General features: G+C 40.8%; 1 protein-coding gene across 1 annotated transcript in view; it reads right to left on the reverse strand.

The window, feature by feature from the left end:
• Nucleotides 1-24,241, reverse strand: part of Nfkb1 (nuclear factor kappa B subunit 1) — a 117,119-nt gene that overhangs the window by 85,561 nt on the left and 7,317 nt on the right. Inside the window, exons 2-4 of the mRNA XM_076575033.1 lie at nucleotides 8,620-8,688; nucleotides 7,261-7,300; nucleotides 3,026-3,104 (exon numbers count right to left, since the gene is read on the reverse strand). Coding sequence (XP_076431148.1) covers nucleotides 3,026-3,104; nucleotides 7,261-7,293 — 112 coding nt within the window. The 5' untranslated portion in view covers nucleotides 7,294-7,300; nucleotides 8,620-8,688. The remainder of the gene's footprint in view (nucleotides 1-3,025; nucleotides 3,105-7,260; nucleotides 7,301-8,619; nucleotides 8,689-24,241) is intronic.

Genomic DNA, 24,241 nt, shown 5'->3' on the forward strand with positions numbered 1-24,241 from the left:
GCCTAGCTGGCTTGTTCTCATCCTCTGTGAGACCTGGGGAACTTTGCTTTTTTATCCATGGCCTGTTCTGTTTTGTTTGAGACAGGGTCTCACCATGCAGTCTTGGCTGGCCTGAAGCTTGTTATGTAGACCAAGCTGGCCTTGAGCTCACAGAGAGCTTCCTGCCAAGTGCCGGGATTCAAAGCACACACCACGACGCCCGGCGTCTTATCCACAGCTCTTGATGCTGACATAAAATACCCGAACACTGTGCTCTCCTATGAACTCTGATCTAAAACAGCCCAGGCATATGATAAAATACCGAAAATAATGTAACTAAAGACAAATGCATACTGATTAATTACTATGAACAAAAGACCTAAAGGCTTAATCCCTATCCCAGTGATACCTGACTTGAAATTTCAAAGAAAAACCACAACTTGTGAGAACATAAACATAAATGTTACGATGAGGAATTCCCTAAGGACCCCGGCTGGCTGTTTTGTCATAGTGTATGACAACCCACAGCTGTGCAGCACGCGGACATAGTGGATGTTTTGTACCTGTCTGAATGAAAATGAAGACTTCTGAAGCTAAAGCTATTCTAGAAGAATGCTTCTGTGCTCATTTGAAAATTCACCCTCTCAGCTGAAGCTTAAGTCTTATTTGCATAAATAAATTTGAGAAGCGATAAAAGTTGAAGTTGTAATTTTAAATAAACTATAACTTCAAAGAGGATATAGTTTATCTTCTCAATATTATGATGAATCAGAAACACTAAAGACTAAAATTGTACAAAGAAGGCAGTTAGGAAATGACCAAATTTGAAGCAAAACAAGAAAGGCAAATGGGTGGTGGGTATCACTGGTCAGTGCAGTGAAGTAGCAGACTACAATCTTCTGTCTGATGACACACATCCCTTGACATTTTTAACTTTTAGAAAAGTAACTGTAATTTTAAATTTAAGACAGAAAACAGCTAGAATTTAACTTTTTCTAAGGAAATAAAACTGATTAAAAAATATTTCATGCTATGAATGCCATACAGCTTGTATGACAATATGACAAACATACATTTCCTCTAGACATCCTAAAGGTCTACCAAGAAGCCAGACCCAGAAGAAAGCAGTATTTGGACAGGATGTTGCTGAGATATGGAGGTGTAGGGAGCACCCTCACATTAGGTTTCACGTCCCTTCCTTCTTATGTGGGATTGTTTCTAAGAGTTGCCTTACATATGTGAAGTCCCATGTGGAGTGGGCATTATTACCTTTAAGAGCACATTCAAAGCCAAGCAGAACATTAGATTGGATATACACATGGTTGTTTTAAGGCTAACTTTCTATTGGCCACATTTCTGGGCCAGGAAAATGATCTCCTGTTGTACAGAGACTATTAAATCACAGAAAAATAACACAGACCCAATGGCTGCCCCTTGTTTCAGAGTTTCCAACATACAGTTGGAAAGACTAATAGTTTGAGATTTTAAGAATTGGATAAGATTGAAAACAATCCACATGAAAATTATAAGCAAATATTGGCTTAGACAAACTTCCTATTCCTTTAAAATCTCAACAAAATGACCTGTCCACCTTGGACTATAAAAATGGGACAACACACTGAATCAGAGAGGGGGAAATGTCAGTAAAAACAAAGGGTTGGTAACAGTAGAAAATAATGTGTTTTTAGGTACAATTATAAAGAAATTTCTAACACTATGGAAAAAAAGAGTTTCCACAATATGATATGAACACTGACTATTTACTGAGATGATTCTTTGGATAATTTTATTTCTAAGTCCATAAACCTAAGGAAGAGGAAAAACACATTTGAAAAATCATCTGCTTCAGGATACTGTTTAGTATTCATGAGGCATTTTATAGAAATGTGTGTTTTTCCTGAGGACAAAACCAAGTCCTTAACATTTTCAATAAAACAGTAATACCAAAGCAAACACTTCGGATCTCAGAGTTTAGAAGTTCGCAGGAAACAGAGATGCCTCTGCTGCATTTACTGTTCACAGGAAGCTGACCTAGCGTGTACACTGGACAGATAGCTCATGATCTCACATAAATGACGGTGACTTAGGGGTAAAGCCAGACAGGCCTCTGTGCTGTAACTTCTCCTGTGCTGGTGAGGGTGAGGAGGGTGTGGCCCATTAAATCTCCTTCCACCCATGTGTGTCAGAAGAGGGAAAAGTAGAAAAGTTTCTGATTTGAACAACGAAAGGCAAGTGCTGGTGCAACCATAGTATTCTAAATGAGAATGATAAGAAAATCACAATCTCCACTGACTAACACACTGCTTTGGAAGATGGGTTGACTCTAGCAGGTGACATGAGTGTGCAAACAAAGTAGTGAAAAGAGCTATCACACCAAGGTTATACACAAGCCAATCAATAAAGAGTTGAAGTGTGTGTGCTACTGCACGTATGACATTAAACAGTGTGTGGATCCGTTTATTGACACTCATGTTAGGAGGATTAGGACTGGAAGCTTTATTGGATGGATCGGAATAGGAAGGTGACGTCTGTGCTGTTTGTCCAGTGTCTAGCATCCTGGCTGATCACGACAATGTCCCCAGGTACAGAACAAGGCAAAGAGGAGCACAAGAGGGTAACAAAACGTGGAGAAAAGGCAAGTCCTCACACTGGGTAAGACCGTTCTTCGGAGTATTCTAACAGATGCCAGAAACCACACTCGCTAAAACAATGTGTGAGTGAGCTGAAACATTTTTGTGAAATGCATTTCCAGAAAGCATACTGAAAGGTTGGTTTTAAAACATAAATCACCACTTCCTTCCTATGAACATCACTGAATTTGAAAAGAGACCATTGTGGCTGGAGAGATGGTTCAGTGGTTGAGAGCATTTGTGGCTCTTCCAGAGGACCTGGGTTTGGTCCCGAGCACCCACAGAGTGACAGGCTTCCTTATAGTATTTTCATATATACTTAGTTAGGGTTGATCCACATTTCCCTGATCCTTGACCCCAAACGCTATTTTTTAAGGGAAAGCAAAACAACAGGAAAAAGGGCCTGTTTATCTTACCTGTTGACATTGGCATTTCTGGTTGATATAATTCTGTATTAAACATTGGATGAGGCAAAGCAGGATTCAAATGAAACATCTGTAAAGAAGAAAATACAAATATTTTAATTCCTCTTCTAACTTACATGAAGCCAAAAAACTAATTACAAGAATGAAAACTAGAAACGAAAGCCTATATGAAATCAGGATTTTAAGGTGACTTTCTGAGACCCAGCTATGCTGTGGCATGTGGAACTTATGTCTGTAACAAAGGAATTCAAGAAGAGTAGGAGCTATGGGTTCCCAAAGGCAAGGACCTGTGGATCCCACTAGCTAGTGCCTCTTCAGAGCCAAGTGGGCTTCAGGCCCCGTGGACACGTCAGCAGCATCTGTTGAATGAGTGATCTGAATCTTGCACCCTCTGAGGAGTGAGAGTATATAACCCCAGATGCTGGGGAGCCGCTCGGGGGATGAAGTGCTTGCCGCACACGAGCCTGAGGACCTGAGGTCAGAGCCCCAGTTCCCATGTGAAAAGCGGCCTGTGGCCGTGTTTGCAATGGCAGCTCTGGGAGATGGAGACGAGAGGATTGGGTTTGCTGGGTGGGATATCCTGCTGAATCCACGAGCTCTAGGTTAAGTGAGAGATCTTCTCCCCACAGATAAGATGGGTAGTGATTGGGAGAGACACTCAGCATTGACCTCCAGACACCGAACACATGTGAATGCACAGACACACTCACAGGAACTCATGTGTGCATACAGACAGACACATACACACACGCATGTAATCTTAGATCTCTGTGTTTTGATGATAAATACATTCCTTCGTGGGCCTGGAAGAGTTACAGACAGTAGCTACACAACTTACAAAATAACCGACAGTACAACTGAGTGAGGAGTACCGAGCCCACGTTCCCCTCCCCCACCTCCACTTCTCTACTACAACCTGGAATTGAGCAGAGGGTGGTACACTGCACAATGGCTCCAAAGATGTCTACATGCTTTACTCAAAGAACCTAGGCTTTATACGGCAAAAGACGTATTGCATGTGACATTGGTGTAAGACTACTAAATGACAGGATTATCCTGGACTATCCATATGTGCTAGTTAGGAGAGTTAGAAAGCAAAGAGAAGCATGACTACAGAGGCAGGAGTCTGGAGTGATGGGAGGACTCATCTGGAAATAACACCTGCTAGGATGCAGCCCTGGCAGTACCATGACTTGGGAATTCTTACTCTACCTTACAGGAGAAGATATTTGTCTTGTTTCAAGTCATAAGATTGTGGTAACGTGTTACAGGAACAACACACAACTAACACAACTGAAAGAGTGGGCATATAACATGTTTTGATAGAGTTAAGCTCTATCTTGGTAAGTTACTATTCAGAACTATTCCAAAAGGAATTAGTTCATTTAGAAATTCACATTCCTATTCATGAGCGTATGATCTTTCTCACTCTCAAAAGTCACTTGTTGAAATGAAACACAGAAAACAAATTATTTATTTCACCTGTTCTGCTCAGCTTGCAAGCTGTAAGTATTTTTTTGGCCTTATTAGTAAATCACTGGATATTCCTGGGTACCTCAAATCCTAATATGTCTTAGTTAAATCAAGAGTAAGGAAAGTAATGCTTAAATTATTTTGTTACATTCATTTGTGTGTGTGTTGGGGGGGGGTATCAAACTCAGGTTTTCAGAAAGCACTTCATTCTCTGAAAAATATCACTGGCTCCTAAAATGTGATGTTTTAATGAAAATCACTTCAAATCCAGTTTTGAAGGATGCAAATTCTCAATGAAGGAGCAAAAAGTGGGCTACACTTCAATGCTGAGCAAAGCTCTCCTGTGTCATTCACTGTTTGCCGGCAAAGAAATACAGAACGGGAAAGTACGTCCTGCAAAAATAAGTTCCACAAAGGCCACAAAGGGTGTCCACTATCTCTGAGCAGAAAGGATGACCTCAAAAAGATATCCTCTGCTGTGTTCATGGAGGTGTCCACCATGACGGACCGAGGGGAACGGCCGGTAAGACAAAGGCTGTATTGCATGCAGCCTCGGGTGCTTCTTTGTTGAGGAGTGGAGAAAGAACTCCAGTGTACGCTAAAACACTGAGGGCCCTTCCCTGAAGAATGCAGACTTTAGGAAATACAATACAAAGCTCAAGACAGGAAAACAAACAAACAAAAACAAAGCTTCAAGGACCTCTCTTCCCCCCTTCCCCAATTTAAAATACTAGAACATGCCTACTCCTGCTGCTGAGCAGCTCAAAACTGCCCACATTAGAAACTTTCAAAATGACTGTGCTCAGCAGGTTTTACTCTTTTGTGGCATAAATACCATCTCTGGTTGATAATATTTCCTGTGTATAGACCGGAAAGCATGGTTTGAAACCCAGCAGAAACAGCCCTCATGTTGGTGAGAGTTGGCCTTTGTTAGAAACAGCATATTAAAAGTGAAAGGTAAAACAAAGGGTTTTGATAATACTAGTTGCCAGGTGTCTTTTATGGTGAAAAAAAAGAGAGAAATGTTCTAGATTTATACAATATCACCATTTTTACAACAAAATCAGAAGAGATAATGGTGACATGAATGTAATACATGTTTTTACTCTTACCTGGCTTGGTAAGAACATGATGCCCATTTTGTTCTAGGCTGTTTGATTATAGGAACACCAGATCCCCCATAAATATTTCATTTTCAGTTTTATTTTTGGATGGTTCTTTGCATGCATACATTTGGGAAATGGTAGTCTCAGATGTTTACCATCAAAATGTAAATGTGAAGTAATATCAAATGTTGTGGCAGGTTTATCTAGGTAAGGAGTGTTCCCTGGACTGGTTGTAGCTTTTACAGCTCAGCTTAGACTGCCTTTGGAAAGTGATCTTTAACCTGCTCTTTCCCCAAAGAAGCAAACGGCTATCCCTGCTAATGCTTCTGTCCCTCCGTGAACCATGGCATCATCCACTGAATACAGAAAGTGTGGTGCTGATCCTCCAATTAGAATGCAGCTCTTATAATCTGTCCGCATATCCCTTGTCTCTCCATCCCTAGGATGCTAACGTCTGTACATAATAAAGTCTCAATAAATAGCAAAGGAACAAGCAGACACCAGTTTTAAATAATTTGAAAGATCATTACAGTCCACTTTTAATATTACCACTGTAACCACACCAGTGTCTAGAAACTGCTCTCCAGAGTCTGTCTCTATGCTCTCTCTCTGGAGAGAAGAGAAAGAAGCAAGTGCCAGTAGCCAACATGGATTCATCAGAGTGTTCAACATTTCTGTAGGTTTAGAGTTTTTCAAATGCAAAGGCTAGGAGGAAAAAGGAAGACACAGATATCCTAGAGCTAACCTGTGTCACAGCTGCTAACACTGGTGACAGCAGTGATGACCTGATGATAAGACAGAGCTATGTTCTCAGTGCTCTCAAAGCACACGCATTCCCAGGGACGACTATCGCGAGTTTAACTGCAGTACCTTTGGAAACATAGATTTGGAGTCCTTAAGTGCTCCTGCTATTTGGAAATGCAAGCCTCTGCCTTTATGACTTAAGATGAATTCACACTAGAAGTAGATGGGCCCTCAATCCAAAGCGTGATGTGTTCATAAGACAGAGGAGACGTGTGTATAAAGACAGGGAGGAAAGTCGTGCAACAACAGACTCTGCCACTGGTGTGATGGTGCTGTGAGCCGAGGGCGCCAGGGATCTCGAACCACCCCCAGAAGCTGCATGAGGCAGGAACTGCCCTGCCAGCCCCCAATTTTGAGTCCTTGCCTCCAGACCTATGAAAAGATGGATTTCTAATGTCTCGCATCACTGGGTTTGTAGCAATGTTAATGGCAGCCCTAGAAATGTTACTCACTGGCTATTATATATATATATATATATATATATATATATATATATATATATATACATATATGTATGTATATATATGCAAATATATGTACATATATGCAAATACATGTATATTTATATATCACACACACGGTCATCATATCAAATCCTGGGATCAGACAAATGCCACCACAACTGACTCAGCGGCTACCTTCTGGCCACCATGTATACAGTGTACATACAATGTTATGTACAAATACATATGAAAGGGCCCTCTCCTACCCTGGAAGAGCAGAAAAACTGAAAAAAAAAATGAGTAATTTAGAGTTTGCCTCCCACTGAGTATTAGTGTTGTCTCTGTGTACTTTGGAACATGAATACATTTAAACAAAGTTGTTAGTGAGATGATGACTTACTTGCCCAGTTCCGTATGGATCATCGTCCGCCATGTTGAAGCTGTACACAAAACAAAAGAAATCAAAACTGTAATATTTGAATGGCCCTCCAAAGTCCCACAACCTTGGCATATCTGCAGGGATAGGCCGAATTACTGTGGGGTGACAGACACATATGCTCCAAGAGACCTCAGAAGGAGGGCATGCTGTACGCAGTCCCTCCTTGGCACCTAACTCATGGCAGGGAGATTGCAGGATCCAAACACCTCACTAAGATGGCCTTGCCTGTGTGTAAAAATCTTGTGCAGATGGAGTCTTCTGGCCCTTTCTACTTATTATAGTCCAAGTATCAACAGATTACAGTCTTATCCCTTACGTGTATTGTTTTCTCGTGAACTCTGAGAGGTCTTTGAACTCTCTAGACTTGGTTGAAAAGCCTAGGAGGTCCTGATCCCAATTTGATAACACTGGAGAAGGAAGCCTTAGAATGCCACCCTTTGCCCTCTTGTGAGGACCACTGAAGTCATTCTGCCTTTGTCAAAGTGCAATGGAAACTCTGTAACTCTACAGAGTACAATAGAAAATACCAATGACAGCATCAAACCTGTAAACCTCAAATTTACTGAATTCTGGCCAGCTATGAATATGCACAGGCTCCAGCAATCTTCAGTCACCCAGAGGCCCTGATAAACATGAAGAACCACGTGGTTGTACCTGGAAATCATACTTCATGCAGGATAAACTCCAAATGTAGAGAAGACCTGGCTTCTACCACATAGGTGGATGGACTCTGGATTTGTGACAACATGGAACAGGGCTGCTGTGCCCACCCTGTACCACGTACCCTTGCTGATGTAAGAAAGAAGTCTCTTTGTCCTTTTTTAACTCAATGGACTGTCTAGTTGAGGTCAAATGTCTAGGCCTCACACCAGTGCAAACATCTCATAACATTCCCAAAAATACAAGGCTTCATTTCCAGTGAAACGCTCTTGTGGTATAGCACCAAAAGACCAATGGAATGCAAGGAAACCTCCTGAGCACTCCCAGTGGGTCATGGAGCAATGCCTGCCACAACTAAAGGCAACGTAGTAGCTGTGAGTCTGACAGAACAAGTTCACACAGGTTTGCAAGGGATATTTGCTTAAAGTAAGAAACTACCACTCGGCTGGGTGGCGGTGGCATATGCCTTTAATCCCAGCACTCGGGAGGCAGAGGCAGACGGATGGTTTACAGAGTGAGATTCAGGACAGGCTCCAAAACTACACACAGAAACCCTGTCTTGAAAAAAACAAAACAAAACAAAACAAGAAACTAACACTTGAAAACATTCAAACATAAGCTGTAGAGATAGCTCAACAATTCAGAGTGCTTAGTACTTACATGGGGAAGCTCACAACCGGCGCTCCAGTTACAGGGGATCCGACGCCCTCTTCTGGCCTCTGAGGGTACCTGCACACATACAGTATACACAAACTTAGGCAAGCACACACACAAATACCTAACTTAAATATATATTTAAACATATATACATATTTAAAAATAAAACATTTGCTGGGTGTGGTGGCACATGCCTTTAATAGCAGCATTTGTGAGGCAGAGGCAAGTAGTTCACTGGGTGGTAGAGGCTAGTCTGTTCTACATGGTGAATTCCAGGGCTACACAGTGAGACTCTGTCTTAAAAAAATTTTTTTTTTCAAGCAAGCAGCTCCAACTAAATATATATCTATTCAGAGAAGTAGTTAAAACATGAATATTGACTTGATATAGTAAAGGAGTATTAAGACATTCAAAATACCAGGGTTCTGCCACTGCTGGGTGTGTAACTTTGGATACTAGTTAAACTCAAGGTTGCCTCTGTTTTTGCATTTGAAAAATTACAAGACTTGGATTGGATGGACTTTTGAGTAAGTGGTAAAACACTGTGCACTGAATATTTCAGCTAATGAGTGCCCATTTGTAGAACACAGCCTACGAGTTAAAATGTGTGTTGGTAAACTTGGATTTTATATGTGTGTAAGCATGAATCTACACCATGTCATTAAACATGTGCTTTTATAAGTAGATATCTGCATTAAAAATTCAGTACACAGTCTAATTACTGAAATACTAGAACACGTCACATTGAATAAAATACAGGGATAATACCGTTTACTCTGAACTTCTACAGTGTTTACACCATCCTTCTGACTCAAGGTTTTCTATTAACCTGGGTGATGGTATTCTTTCCTAACAATCCAAAAAACGTCTTCTAAGGTGAAGGCAACACTATTGCCTTATTAAACTGTCAAAACCCATTCAGTACTTTTATGGCATTGTGTGTACACCTGAACAAGGATGGCACCAACAGACAAGCTAATGTGAACTTGAGATGGCTCAGGAGGCCTCAACCCTAGAGTAAGAACTACAGGCAAATACAGAATGCTGGGGGCAGGAGAAATGGTCTTCCTCAGTAGAGTGCACACTGGTTATTCAACACAAATGAAAACATACATATACATAACATTACACAGATAGAACAGATTGTATTTATAGACTTAGTAAAAAACATATAATTTATATCTATATAAATTACATATAATACATATCATTATATGATATATATATATATATATATATATATATATTTAACAACAATTAAAGAAAAATAGTCCATGAGTTTTTGAAAGAGAGCAAGGGAAGTACATGGAAGGACTTTGAGGAAAGGGAAAGGGGAATGATGTAATTATACTATCATAAAAAATACAAAAATTATTTCTAATAGTTGGATGGTTTTGTAGACCTTTGAGTGTGGGGACTTACAGCAGGTCTCACTCCAAATTGGAAGACACTGCCTGGTCCATACTCTAGACAAAGCCCTAAGAAGATCACTCTACTTTAGACATTTGACAAACCACCAAACAGTTTGTCTTAAAAGCATCTCTCTCCTAAGGCTTCTAGTCTCTGTGTGCCCCCAAACACAATTCCATAAACCACTAAGGAAGCCCCAGGAACACTTGGATGGCGTAAGAGTCTTGACTTATAAAGCCTTGGTAATTACAGAAGCATTGAGAGGTAATAGCAACTCTAGGGTGATGTCAATGCTAATTCATAATTTTAAAATAAAATGTCAAAAGAAACCAAGAGTCATTTGGAAAGGATGAATCACTGGGTAATATTTGCATTGATTGCAAAAGCCAGTTTTCTATCTAAAATGTTGAAATATCGACTAGGCCTTTGGAACTGGGGATTAGAAAAGCGGCGGGAAAGTCCCTTCTGCACCCCCACCTCCCCAGCCTTCCCCCACTTTCCTTTTGCTCACTCCTGTGCTTTTGAGGAAGGCCCTTGAGACGCAAAGGGAGACAAGCCTGGGTTTCATTTCTGTATCCATCTCCCCCAACCGTGAGGCTTTAGGAAGATCTCCACACCATACAAAGAGACGCAGAAAACATAGCTAAGTCTCAAGAAATATCCCGGGAGTTGTCTTTTTTACACGAAGCATAATGTAAGAAAACCAGCCAAGCCCTCTGTGTGACACAGTCTGAGTGCTGAATGGACTGTTTGCTGCATTCCTGTGGCCATCCTTCTCGTCACTAAGCCTCACGAGGGGCATCCTGGTGAAGCAGCTGGACTGAGTGGAGAAACTCTAAAGCCCTGGGGGTGAGCCATCATGGAAGGAGTCGGGGGCACGCCTGTCGGTAAATGTACAGATCTGGGGTCAGAGATGTCGGCAGTTTGCGATGCAGACTCACTGTAAAACAACTGCAGCAACAACGTAACTCTTTCTATGAGATTTCACTGGAGAAAACAAAACCTCTAATTTTCCAAACCAAAATTATATCATCATTCATGGAGAATCACAATTTGCACAGTAGAGATACCAACTAGAAGGTACACTTGGGAATGGGTGGTGGTGGTGGTGGTTTACAATTGTATTAACCATAACAGTTAGGTATAATCTTAATCCACAATTTATTTATTTATTTATTTATTTATTTATTTATTTATTTATTTATTTATTTATTTATTTAGCAATAAGGGTAAAGTTACAGGGAAAAGGGACTTTTTTTTTTTTTACAACATTTCTGTATTCTATTCTGCATGGATAATAAGTTGTTAAAGACAAAATAATAAAATATATTGAAACTTCTTTTCCATAGAGAAATTGTTGGAGAAAACATAATGTAAGGGCTATGGCCATGTATGGTGTATATCATGTAAAACATTCAGAGGGGGGTGATGTCTGTGTCTGCAAATCCATTTTTAGGAATTTGTAATTTGCTTCGATATAATTGTTTATGTTATTATTCTACAACTATGAGTTAAGTATTATAGAACTGCTACAATAATTTGGAGAGATATGTACTGTGACATGGAAATTTATCTAACATATATTAGAGATATATTGTAATAGAAAAAGAGGCTGTCTTAAATTTAAAATGCCCTGACATTGTTAAACAAAATATGAACCAGTCAAAATTTCGAATTACTCCTGACCTCTCTTCAGAGATGACTATGAAACAGCTGGCTTTCAGACAGCTGTGTCCCCTTTCTGACATTGTGTGCACTAGTGATGAGGGTTAGCAGTGGTCTTACTTTTTTTCAGAAATGCTGATTTCTGAGTTTTCTTTTCCTTCCTTCCTTCCTTCCTTCCTTCCTTCCTTCCTTCCTTCCTTCCTTCCTTCCTTCCTTCCTTCCTTCCTTCTTTCTTTCTTTCTTTGGAATCAGTGTTTCTCTGTGCACTACCACACTGAGATTTGTGCAAGCTAGTCTTCCACTTCTTCCATTTTCAATATTACTTCACCAGTTGCATCAAGACAATTCTACAGAACGGCCACCGGGTGAATGCAGATACATGTGCTGAGAACTGGCAGAGATCTCCACTCATGACGGAATATCAATCTAACAGGATAGCAGATCCACAGAAAACATTCAGTTAGTTAACTCATGTAAAACTTATTAATGAGTGGGAGATACAGAACATGTGTTAACAGATCAGACTGTCTAATAAAGAGCACACTCAAGATAAGTCATAGAAAGCGTGATGCAAACAGTAAATGTTTCCATTGTCCTGAGAAAGATAGTGTGGTGGTTTGAATAAGAATGGCCCCCATAGGCTCATATATTTGATGGCTTAGTCACCGGGGAGTGGCACTATTGGAAAGGATTAAAAGGATTAAGTGGCCTTGTCGGAGGAAGTGTGTCATTTGGGGTGAGCTTTGAGGTTTCAAAAATCCCATTCCAAGCCCGAAGTCTCTCTTTTACTCTGCCTATGGGTCATGCTGTAGAACTCTCAGCGACTGCTCCAGCGTCTGCCTGGGGCCCCTATGCTCTCTGCCAGGATGATAACAGACAAAGCCTCTGCAACTGTAAGCGAGCCCCCAATTAAATGCTTTCTTTTGTAAGAACTGTCTTGGTCATGGTGTCTCTTCACAGCAACAGAACAGTGACTATGGCAGATAAGATGTTTAATTTCCCATCCATATTAATGGGCATTTGACCACATTTGAGTCTGAAGTGGTTGTATGCCACTGCCCTATAAAATGTTTGTATTCCTCCTGTTGGGGTGGGTGGGTGATTTGGAAGTTATTCTCTGGAGTGTTCTGGGCTGACACAACTGGATGGCTGGTCCTACCAGCTTCCAGAGGTGATCTGAACATCCTGGAAGGCACAGGATCGCCCCAGCAACAAATTACCTAATCCCAGGTGCCAGTTATGCAGAGGGGAAGAAGCTATGGTGAGGGCTGTGGCATCAGGACAGGTGCTTTGGCTCATATGGAAGAAGAGCTTGGCAGGCTGCTTCTCATAACCAGGAACCCTAGGTACAGTCACACATGTCACTTGTTATACTGAGCCCAGAAAATGTAATCCATGTGAAGAACCGAGCTCTCGAGAGAGTGAGTCATTTGCTCAGCCTGGCAGACTACAACCAGCGTATCTGACTGCACAGTATACGACCCTTGTACTCCAGTAATGGGCAACGCGATTCTCCTCTTGACACGACTATCATTCACTTTAAGGCGTCTTCGCTCCCAGCCTCTCAAATGTTCTGGCTGGAACTAGTCTACTCATCATGTTAGCTGCTATGCAGGATCTTCTTTAAGGTTTTATTTATTTTTACTTTATGTGGCTCGGGTGTTTTGCCTGCAAGCGTGTATGTGCACCACTTGTGTGAGGATGCTGGCATCCCATGCCCTGGAACTAGAGAGACAGAAAGCGAGCCACCATGTGGGTGTCAGGAACTGAACCCGGGTCCTCTGCAAGAGCAGTGAGCACTCTTAACAGCTAAGCCATATTAAGGAGGGGTGTAAAGGGTTAAGTACCTGTGCTGGTGGCGGGGGGCGGGGGGGGGGGTAAGAGGGTGTGGGGGGAGGGGGGGTTGGAGGTGATGGGATGCTGCCTGCTGTTGTTTTTGCTCGTTTTTCAGATCAGCCCCTCCAGAGAAGATGGCAAGGAGCTGGTTTAAACCAGCCACATTTGCCAAGTCCCTCTTCTAGGTGACCTAGAGTGATCTTTGCTTACTATAATCTTGTTATAATGCTAAATTCTCCACAGTAGAGGCATTCTGCCCGTCTGCCAATTTTGAGCATGCCAACACATGAAGTAGCAAGCAGTCACGGTGACTGGAGCAGGAACAGGCTTCCTCTAAGTTTACTGAGGAATCGATCCAGCCTTCTGAACACACTGCCCAGCCAAATTCCTTTGTCTCCTGTGGGGAGACCCATGTTAGGAGTCTCAGAATGTCTTCCTTCCCCGTTACAAATACTCCACCTTCTTCCACTCTTTGATCTCCTGGGTGTCTTTCTGTCCCTACACTTATTACCAGGTGGGCCCACCTAGCTCTTTTACAGAGCGTAGCTTGAGGAACAGACTAGGACCCTGACAATGCATGAATTCAAATGAACTACTCCCAAGGCAATCCAAATGTGAAGGTAAAAATAACAAAGTGATATTTTAAAAAATTCCTATGCTAAGTTTCCAAGGGTAGAAAAAAGATTCTCTCAGAAGCCACAGCTACTAAACTGAAAATTAAAATGTGTCTGAGCTTCATCTACAGCTATCAGGAGCAGATCCATGGTACATGTCTATGCCATGCTCTGGGTCCCAGGCAAACCATGTTTGGAATGTTACCTGGATGTTTTCTGCTCTTCACTGATTCACGGGAAAGCAATCATCTGACCATGTCAGTTTCCACAGAAACAAAAGTGCACAAGAGCGACAGTCTGCATTCAGCCTTCGTAGCTGTGGGAGACTGAAAACAACGGCCACAACTGTTTCATACTCCACACAACGCGGGGAATATAAAATCGATATCTCTGCTCCTTGAATCTTATCAGGACCACGGCAGGCACTTGCCAACAGAGGGGTGGGGGTGCAGAAGTTGGTCATGAACATGGGTTTCAACAGGCCACGCAAAGACCAGCTTTTCTTTCCTGGAAGGGAAGGCCTGGGCCAGCCCAATGAGGATGAAAGCCCTTGTGGAGTTGGAGAAAAAGCAGGGCTTAGTCAAGACTTCCCAGGCTGAGCTCACAGCAGCAGAACAGCTCAACACCTTCACAGACCAGCCTGACAAATCACCACACACAATCACAGGCTTACAAGAAATAAGGCACGTCTGCGTTTCTATTCGTTTCTTTGTGATTTCTCTTGCAGCAAAAGCTAACCAATCCAAACTGTTAGTGACTAGAAAGACAATTGCCTAAACAATGCAGCTTGGTAAGTGCCATGGGAACAGAGGGCATGTGGGGCATGGGTTAATTATCTTGGCAATTCAGTACCGTAACTTTAATTACACTCTTAGTCACAGTGCCGTACTTTGCACTGGCTTTTACTCGGTTAGCTACTGAATTCCCAACTGAACAACAACAAAAAGCTCTATGAGTCCATCGGCACACAATTAGAACTGTTAACACTGTCAAGGTGTAAGCATTAATGAGCCACCACTAGCTTTAAGCAATGATGCCATTATAAAACAAGTCGATGATACATTAAATCCCATCAACTCTGGTATCTACAGTTATCACTTGACAACAAGCCCAATTTCTGGCTTTCTAGTTTTTGCAAATATATCAATCGCAAGCAAATCCAGTTAATGATTTTGTTGTTGCTCATTTCTTTCTTCATGCTGTTTCTTGTATATATATGCACTTCCTATTTCCATGGCCACACCTCAGGACAGGCCTCATTACCTCACTCTGACGGAAGCAGCCTTTCTACTGCTTCCTCCATGGCAGTTTCTTTCTGCTTAAGTGTCTTTCAGATCATTGCCAGGTGATTTACACACTAAAGGCCAAAGACCAAGTGTTCAGAATATCATTATATATTATATTATATTATATTATATTATATTATATTATATTATATTATATTATATTATATTATATTATATTATATTATCACCTACATAAGCATCACAATTATCAGCATGTTCCAACCCAAGTCATTTAAGGACATCTTGCTGGGCCAGCAAGACGGCTCTGCAGGTAAAGATGATTGCTCCTAAGCTCAAGGACTGGAGTTTAATCCCTGGAACTCACATGCTAGAAGGAAAGAACCGACTTCCAGAGTTGTCTGTCCTTTCACCACTACACATGTGAATGTTTACTGTACACACACACACACACACACACACACACACACACACACATACATGCGTGCACGTGCATGCACATACAAAATATAAACAAATATAACAACACCTTGCTATTTCCACCTTGTATATCTATTCATACCCTGAGATACTATCCTGTTTACATATTACATACTCTGCAAAGTGGTACTTAAAATCAACCTCTACCATGAAACCTGAATTTTCTCTTGCAATTCTATCCCTGTAGTCCATATAAGGTCTATAACACATGTTGTGAAATTCTGCACTACAGTCTACTGTTCTACTCCAACTTAATTTGACCTATACATTTATAGTTTCCTTAAATGTATGAGTACCTTAAAGACAGCAATGAGTTTTTATTTTTATATTTCAAAACTGGTAGACTAAGTAAATTATACTGAAACCAGATAGAAAGGGTCCCTCACCTATAACATGATTCCCTTCACACTAAACACTCAGAACAGGCAGAGTCTTAGAGAGAGAAGGGTGTTAGTGTTTGCCAGAGGACAGGGGGTGAGTGCAGACTGGGGAAGGCAGTGATTAGTTACCACGTTCAGGGCATTCTTCTGGGAAGATGAGAAAGTTCCAAAACAAAGCTATAGCGATATGCTAGCTAGCCAACATGGTAAGTACATAAATGTCCCGGAATAACATTTTAAAATGGTTAATAGCCTATGCAGGTATTGCACATCAATTAAAATATTCATTAAAAATTGCCACAAATCAAATTTCAGTCATTGTAGATTAACCACTATTTGATCTTGGGCCATATTCACGTGTGATTACAAAACACAGCAAAAGCTGAAGGCTGAACAAGAGCTACAGGCTGCCCAGTTCCAGTGAACTCTGGGTTCACCTTCTGACTGAGGGCACTTTCTAATGCAGAGCCCAAATGAAGAACAGCAATTGTACTGGTCAGGGTGTCAGAGAAACAATGTACATGCAAAAGCCTCAGAAATCTGCATCCAGGCCACCTTGACTCACTGGTGAAATACTAACAAAGGCCCCGAAAAGCTCAGTGGAAAGATGTTGGGCTACAAAGGCTCTGGTAAGATTACAAGTTATACATAGCTCAGAGACACTGTGTATAAAAGCATCTCAGTCTATGGAAAAACCATGTTATGAGAGACAGGAACACACTTTAAAATAAGAGCAACTCTAAATCCATCTTAATAAGGCCAGAGATCCAACCATCAACTTATTGCCTATTATGACAACAATCAACCTTGTGTAAAAGAAACACGTGAAAATTCTGCACATTATGATATCTATAATGAACAACAAAAATACTGAAGCCTACAAAGAAGCAGGCACCGTGTCCCAGAAGAAGGAAAAGTGGCAAGATTGAATTGATAGCCTTTAAACTTTAAAACAGCTAACAAACGTATGTTCAATAATGTAAAGGAAAAGATAGGCATAATGAATGAACGAAAACATCAGCAGAAAAATACAAGGAGAAATCAATCCTAGAACTGAAATGAAATTTCACCAGATGGATTTACCAGTATGTTGGGCATTATAGAAGAAAGGATCAATAAACTGAAAAAAAAAATCAATAAAAACTAACCAAACTAAAACACAGAGGAAAGGCAGAGAAGTGAACACTACCTCTGATTTAGGGGACAATATGAAGTAGTTTATGTATTTGAAATTTAAAAGTGCTAGGAAAAAAAAGAAAAGAAAATATTTGTAGAACTAAAGTTAAAAAAAATATCAAAAGTTGGCTTATATAACTCAACCTATATATCCAAGAATTTAGATCTTCATGTTAGATAAAGAGACAAGTACAAAGTGTTGGCTAGGTAGAGAGATCTTGTCTCAAAAGACAAACAAACAAAACCACAGAGTGTTAAGAACTAACCCTAAATTAAAAGCTCCCCAAAGATCAAGTGGCAAGGACATAATAGCTGTATGTTTACATACATACACATGGGAGAGTGGAAGAGAGGACAATGGGCAGGTGGCTGAGTTACCATCAAACAGCAGGAGCTGAAAGACAGTGCAGAGCTAACTTAGGGTGCTAAAAGAAAAATCACCAGCCCAGAATGCACTATAATTGCCCATGCTCTTTAACATTAAAGATGCACTGACATCTTCCAATAAAGAAGAGCCGAGGGAATTCATAACTAGAACTGACAAAAGACATGCTAAAAATAGATATTCGTGTTGAAAAGAAATGAGATAGACTTTGACTTACAAGAAGCAATGAAAATACTAATAATGATAAAAGTGTGGGTACATGGACTTACGCTTTTTGTTTCTTGGTTTTTAAAATACATCACTGTATTTTAATACAATATATTCAAAAATAAAACAATACAATTCATTCTGAAGTGTGGAGTACCCTTAGAGGTGAAAGGTCTAACAACACTAGCACAGAGGAGAGAACCATCAAGGCTTCCAGGCTGAGGCCACAGCGCTTCATTCACTGGAGACTCAGGATGCATTTCTTCTTAATGCAGAATGCCATTACAGAACTACCAGAAAGGAGGTGACATGGAACTCTGGACACCCTACACTTGTTTCATTTAAAGGATGGTAATGAAAGATGAAACGGATGAGATAATAAACACCAAGAGATTTAAACTCAGCATAAAGATAACCATACTAAATGCAAATGGAATAAAGTCACCCACAGAAGAGATGTCAAAACCGTACAGAAAAATCAAGACCCAAGAAAATGCTTTTCCTGAGAATTACACTTTAACATGAGAGACACAAAGTGTTTAAAGGCATAAGCCTAGGATTCTGTGCTAACTACATGCAATACTAAACACAGAAAAGCAGCCTTTATCATACTAACCACAGGACAACAGCCTAGGTCATGATCACCAATAAAGAAGACTTCAGGGGATGAGTATTACCAAGAACAAGGAAGGATACGTATAAGAATAAAAGGGTCACTTCATCAAGGAGCAATACTAATTTTGTTTTGTTTTGTGACAGGGTCTCCATATGTAGCTCTGGCTGGCCTCAGACTCACAGTGACCTCCCTGCCTCTAGATCTCCAGTGTTGGAGCTATATAAGTGTGCAAACCAGGCCTGGCTAAAAATAATGGTCTAAATGTGTATGCACTTATTAATAGTTTGCCAAAGTGCATGAAGCAAAAAGTGGCCGAGCTAGAAGAAGAAACAGAAATCCACAACTATGGAGGAAGTTTGCAACATTCCTCTTTCAGTACTGCATTCATGTAAAGGGACAGCACATGAAAAGCTACCTTAATGTGTTTGTGCTACTACAATGGAGTACTTAAGACTGGGCAACTTATAAAGAACAGAAATGTATTTCTCCTATCTCGGAGGGCAGGAAGCCCAAGATCTAAGCACCAAGTGAGAAATGTATCCTGCAGAGGAAACAAACACTGAAATCTCACATGGTGGAAGGGGGAAGAGCAAGGGGGGCTGAACCTCCTTCATCAAGCCCCTTTATAACCCTCTTCATGGCAGGGGGAGGGCAGGGGGGGTGTGTTATGACCTCGTCATCTCTTAAAGACCTATTACTCTTAATACCACACCGGCCATTTGTATTTTGTAGGGCTGCAAGCGGAACATTCACAAAGAGAGAGGCCATAAATCACATCTCAAAGAACCAGGCCATGAATCACATCTCAACAAATTTCAGGCCAAGTATGCAGAATATGTTCTGTTATCTGGATAGGAGTCCCCAAACAGTTCACGTTTTAAAGACATGGTCAACAGGCTGGTGCTACTGGGAAGTGGTGTTCTACTAGGACATGACCTTGAAGGATGTTGTGGAACCTGATGAGTAGGTAGTTATGCCTTGCCAAGTGCTCTGGCCATGACACATTGCCATGTTGGATGTTTACAGTAACAGGCCACCCAGCAGTAGACTGGAACCTCCCAAACCATCAACTAAGCTTTTTTCCTTTATATATGTTAATTAACTCAGAAATTGCATTATAGTGACAGAAAGCTGGTGAATACTTATGCAACCTAAACATGATATTCAGTGTAAAAAAAAAAAAAAAAAAAAAACCCTAGTAAAAGAACGACAGCACCAAAATTCTCAAACACATGTAATTAGTTAAGTCATCGTGGGTAGTGGCAAGGGAACTGCCTCAGAATAAAAATAAACAAATAAATATAACCTCATTCCCCTACTTGAAAGAAACATCTCAAGTCTTGCTGTGTCAAAGTCACTGTCACTGAGGGGGACAGGGACACCTTAGCACCGTGATTAGAGTGTGTGACAACATGGTCCACAAGAAACAAGTCTTGGGCTGTGGATGTCTTTTAATCAAAGCTGACAAACACACATGAGATCAAAAAGATGTCTGGGACACTTTTTAAATCATGTTGTAAGTGTCATTTATAACAAATGGCATATTCCTTTCTCGGTACAATTTATTTTTAGTAGTATCATAGAGGATAAGTTTGTAGAGCTATGGACATTCTCTGAGGATTGGAGTAAATCAGATAAAAACTTACAGGTTATAATTAAAGTCAGCCCTGCCTGGTTTTCCTCATAAATACCAAATCAAAGCCTTTGCTCATTTGTCTCCTGGACTGTGTTCTGGAGGTCTGCTTCCCATTCCTCGATGTACGGAGTTCTTATTCCCTAAAAACACGCAGAACAGGGTTTAATTCCAATGTCTGGTCTGCCACTGAGTGCCCTGTTAGAATGATCACATCTCCAGAATGAAGGAGATGATGACTTCATGGTTACTAATTAGAAACTGAGCCAGCTGTGTTGATTATCAGTGAGTTGACACACTCTGGGTTTTATTTTATAAATCCTCAAAAACCCAGAAAATGTCTTTTCTGATTTATTTATTTATTTTTGGTCTCATTGTATGGTGTTAGAGGTTGAATCTCTAGCCTGAGCACACTAGGTAATATTTCACCAATGAGTCACATCCCCAACCCCTGGGTTTGAAAAGAAAAGCATTTATTGTGTGAACCAGCAACTTTGGCTCTGCCGATGCGGTACAGCCAAGCTCAGGTGAGAAATGGTATCCCCGAGGGAACAACCAAGGTGAAGACTTTCCAGGTATACACACAAAAGCACCAAAGTCAGGCTTCACACACAGCTCTTTCGGTCCTTGAATCGCATTTAGGGCCGTCAGCACTGGGCGCTGCTTACTCTACACAGATGTGTAATGCATGGCCAAGGAGGAAGAGGCCACCTGTGCTCTCACAGCTGATGTCAGAAGTGAAGACATCCCTCTCCCATGTGCCCTTTTCAGTGGCCTCGACTACACTGTGTCAATAAGCAAAAATTTTCTTTAACCCATAATTGATGACTTAATATGAGAATTTGATTTGTCTGGCAGTTTGAGTCATATCTTAAGTTAACAAACAAACAAACGACATTGTGTTTAGTGATGAAAATCAGAAATAAACTGACTGACATTGAGGCCATCAGCCACTCCGGAGTATCGACTCATTGTTTTGTGGGGGGTTGGGGGTTGGTTTGGTTTAGTTGTAGCTGATGCTATTGTTTTTGACATGGTTTTATCATGTAGCCTAGGCTAGCCTTGAAGCCGCCTCCAGAATGCTGGGATTTCTAACATGTGCTGCCATGCCTTAATTCTTAATTGTCGGGTGAGGATGAATGTGAGTGAGAGAATCAATATTTTTACAGTCCAGAAGCTGCTAACGGAGCCGTTGAGGTGAGAGTTTGGGCAGAGGTCCTTAGAGGGGTCATAAGAGTTTGGAGGGGTCAGCAATATTCTACTTTTTGACTTCTACCAAGGCTAAGTATACTCATTCTAAGACAATCACTAATGATTCCCCTTCACCATCATGTACTTTCTTAGTTATTTGGTTCTTTAAGCTTCAGAAAGGTTAACATCAACAATATTCCATAATGTAAACTCCATTCAGTTCTGTACCTCTGTTTTGGTCAGTATTGTATTTCTGAGGACCCGGCACACAAGAAGGATTTGATGGCCCCTCAAACGAATTGCTACTGTATAATTAAAACACTACATACGTCAGTGTATTTAATCATTTCCTGAAGTGTGAACAGGATTACCTTGTACACCATAAATATATGCTTTTTAATTAGTCTAAGAAAGCTGGGAGGGAAGAAGAAAAATCAGGTTAAAATGATTGCTAAGATAAGCAATGCTGCCTTCCCTCTCTCCTGCCTGCCTCCAATCCTACTAACCCCAAAGACTCGGCTATTTACCTTCTATTCACATTCTCAGTGATGTGCTTATATTTTTGTCAGTGACTTATCAAATTTCTATGACAGATGAAGGCTCAGCTTACACCATCACCACTGTGTCTTCTTCCTTTTCCAAACTGGAATCAACTAATAATTCAAATACTGAATTTTATAGTCAATGTCTGTCTCAAATTTGCCAAAGTTTTCTTTGGGTAGATAAAATGTAAGAAACTAGTTAATAACTGCATGATGAAATCCCAAAACCATCTAGTGTCAGGACCAAAAAAAAAAAAAATAACCCACTATCCACAAAACCAACAAATTCATATAATCATTGAAAATCAAGAATTGGCTTCATGCACACCCATGCCCTTTCTTTTTATTGGCACCTCAAGATGGCAAGAAAATCTGAGGTCTTCCAATCAATGCAATGGCATGAAAAGAAGCCTAATTACATTAGAGGTAGATATTCATACAGTCTATCTCTAACTTGCCCTCTCTTTTTACAAGAAACAAAACAAGACCCAAAGAAATTAGTTTGCTTACTGAGAGCCACACAGCTTAATGAGGAACACAGCTTCCTAATCATTTTGTTTAGTTACTTGTTCCTTCAGCAAACATAAAGTGTGCTGTGCAAATAGAAACTAAATAAAATAATCTCTGCCTGATGATGTCTCATTTAAAGATCTGTAAAAAGTCAAGAGAAAACAGAATGGCCAACATAATTCCTCACAGGGTGGCCGACATAACAGAAAAAGGAAGATGGGGGAAGGTGATGCTGAGCCATGCCTGAATGTCAGCAGTCAGCAGGGTGGGCACAAAAGAGAGTCCTCTCATGCAAATGTATTAAAGAGGGGAAGCTGGGGGTGGGGAGGAGCGACTCAAAGAGAATTAGGTGATGAGTGAGGATTTAGGGAGGTGAGACATGGTGAGATCAGCTGCAAAAACAAGTGTGATTCACTTCAGAATAGGAAAGAACAAGAAAGTAGGCTATGATGCCTGGGCTAAAGGGGCCAAAAGCAAGAGACTGCATTGGGAGACAGAGGAGAAAAGAAAGTCAGGAACCCAGCCCAGAAGGGATGGGCAGCAGATCAAGAGACTCTAGGAGCAACTAAAGGGGAAAGTAAGGGTTAGGAAGGAAGGGCTGTTAGACTGGCGGAGAGCCTGAAGAATGGCATGCTGGGCTAGCAAACGGCATCCCCTTATGTGTGCAAGGAACAGGTGTGAGGGGGTGATGAGAAATTTAGACTGGCACACTGATGGGAGCGTCTCTGTAGAGATCCTCAGGTGTCTAGCAATCAAACCCTGTTTTCCGTGATTTGTCCCAAATGGCTATGCCACTTCTGTCTAGCCCGTATGTAGTAAGTGCAGAGACTTACCTAAAACATCATCCATCTATTGCAACACAGGATTAAACTACCTCAACAGCAACTTGGACTAACTCCTATTTGGCGATCACAGTAGACTTTCTAAGAGAAGCAGGGTGTTTCCCCTACCCCATCCGGAAAAAAAGAACCATAATTGTAGGGTAAATGACCAACCATACAGTATTCTTAAATAATCGGGAACTATTTTCATGGTTCTGTGTGCTTGTTAAAATTGAATTAAATGTTTTCAATGGGAAATTGGGTAAATACACAGAAAGAAATTATACCAAATGAGTACTATAACTGGCAAGAGAACAATGGCAGATATTTAATTATTGTCAGATACCATGCTTTGATTTTAACTTGCCAAGTGCACGATGTTTACTTAGAATTTTTCTTAGAATAGGAGAAATGACTTTTTTGTAGTGTAGTGTGTGCAATAGTTCTGCACATAATAGGCAAATACCTGTTTTCAATTTCTAAACAGGATAAGTGCCATGAAATGCCTACAAACACCTACTCACAGGCAACAACTCTACTTGAGTGACCTCTTCCCCTTCAGCTACGAAGTCCATAACTTACCCATTTCTCTGGAATTCTGATTCACCTTCTAGATTGTTTTATTTTCACATTCAAGATTTAACATTAAATCTTAAGCACTAGAGAACTCTCCCTAAACCTTTACTTATGTTTATTGTCATTGTTTGGGCCAAGTCTTTCAAGGCTCCAAGGTTTAAGGACATCTACACAGTCATCCTGGTTACAGTGCTCCATGGATTCAAAGCATTGGAAATGAATTGATTAAATAAATAGAGTATTCAACTGGCTGTATTTTAGGTTCACTTTAATCCATTTCCTGTAGACAGTCCCTCCCAGGTTGCCTGCTTGGTTTAGAAGAAGCAGTTTGAGTGCATT

The sequence above is a fragment of the Peromyscus maniculatus genome, chromosome 6 (assembly GCF_049852395.1).
Source record: "Peromyscus maniculatus bairdii isolate BWxNUB_F1_BW_parent chromosome 6, HU_Pman_BW_mat_3.1, whole genome shotgun sequence".
Taxonomy (NCBI): Eukaryota; Metazoa; Chordata; class Mammalia; order Rodentia; family Cricetidae; genus Peromyscus; species Peromyscus maniculatus.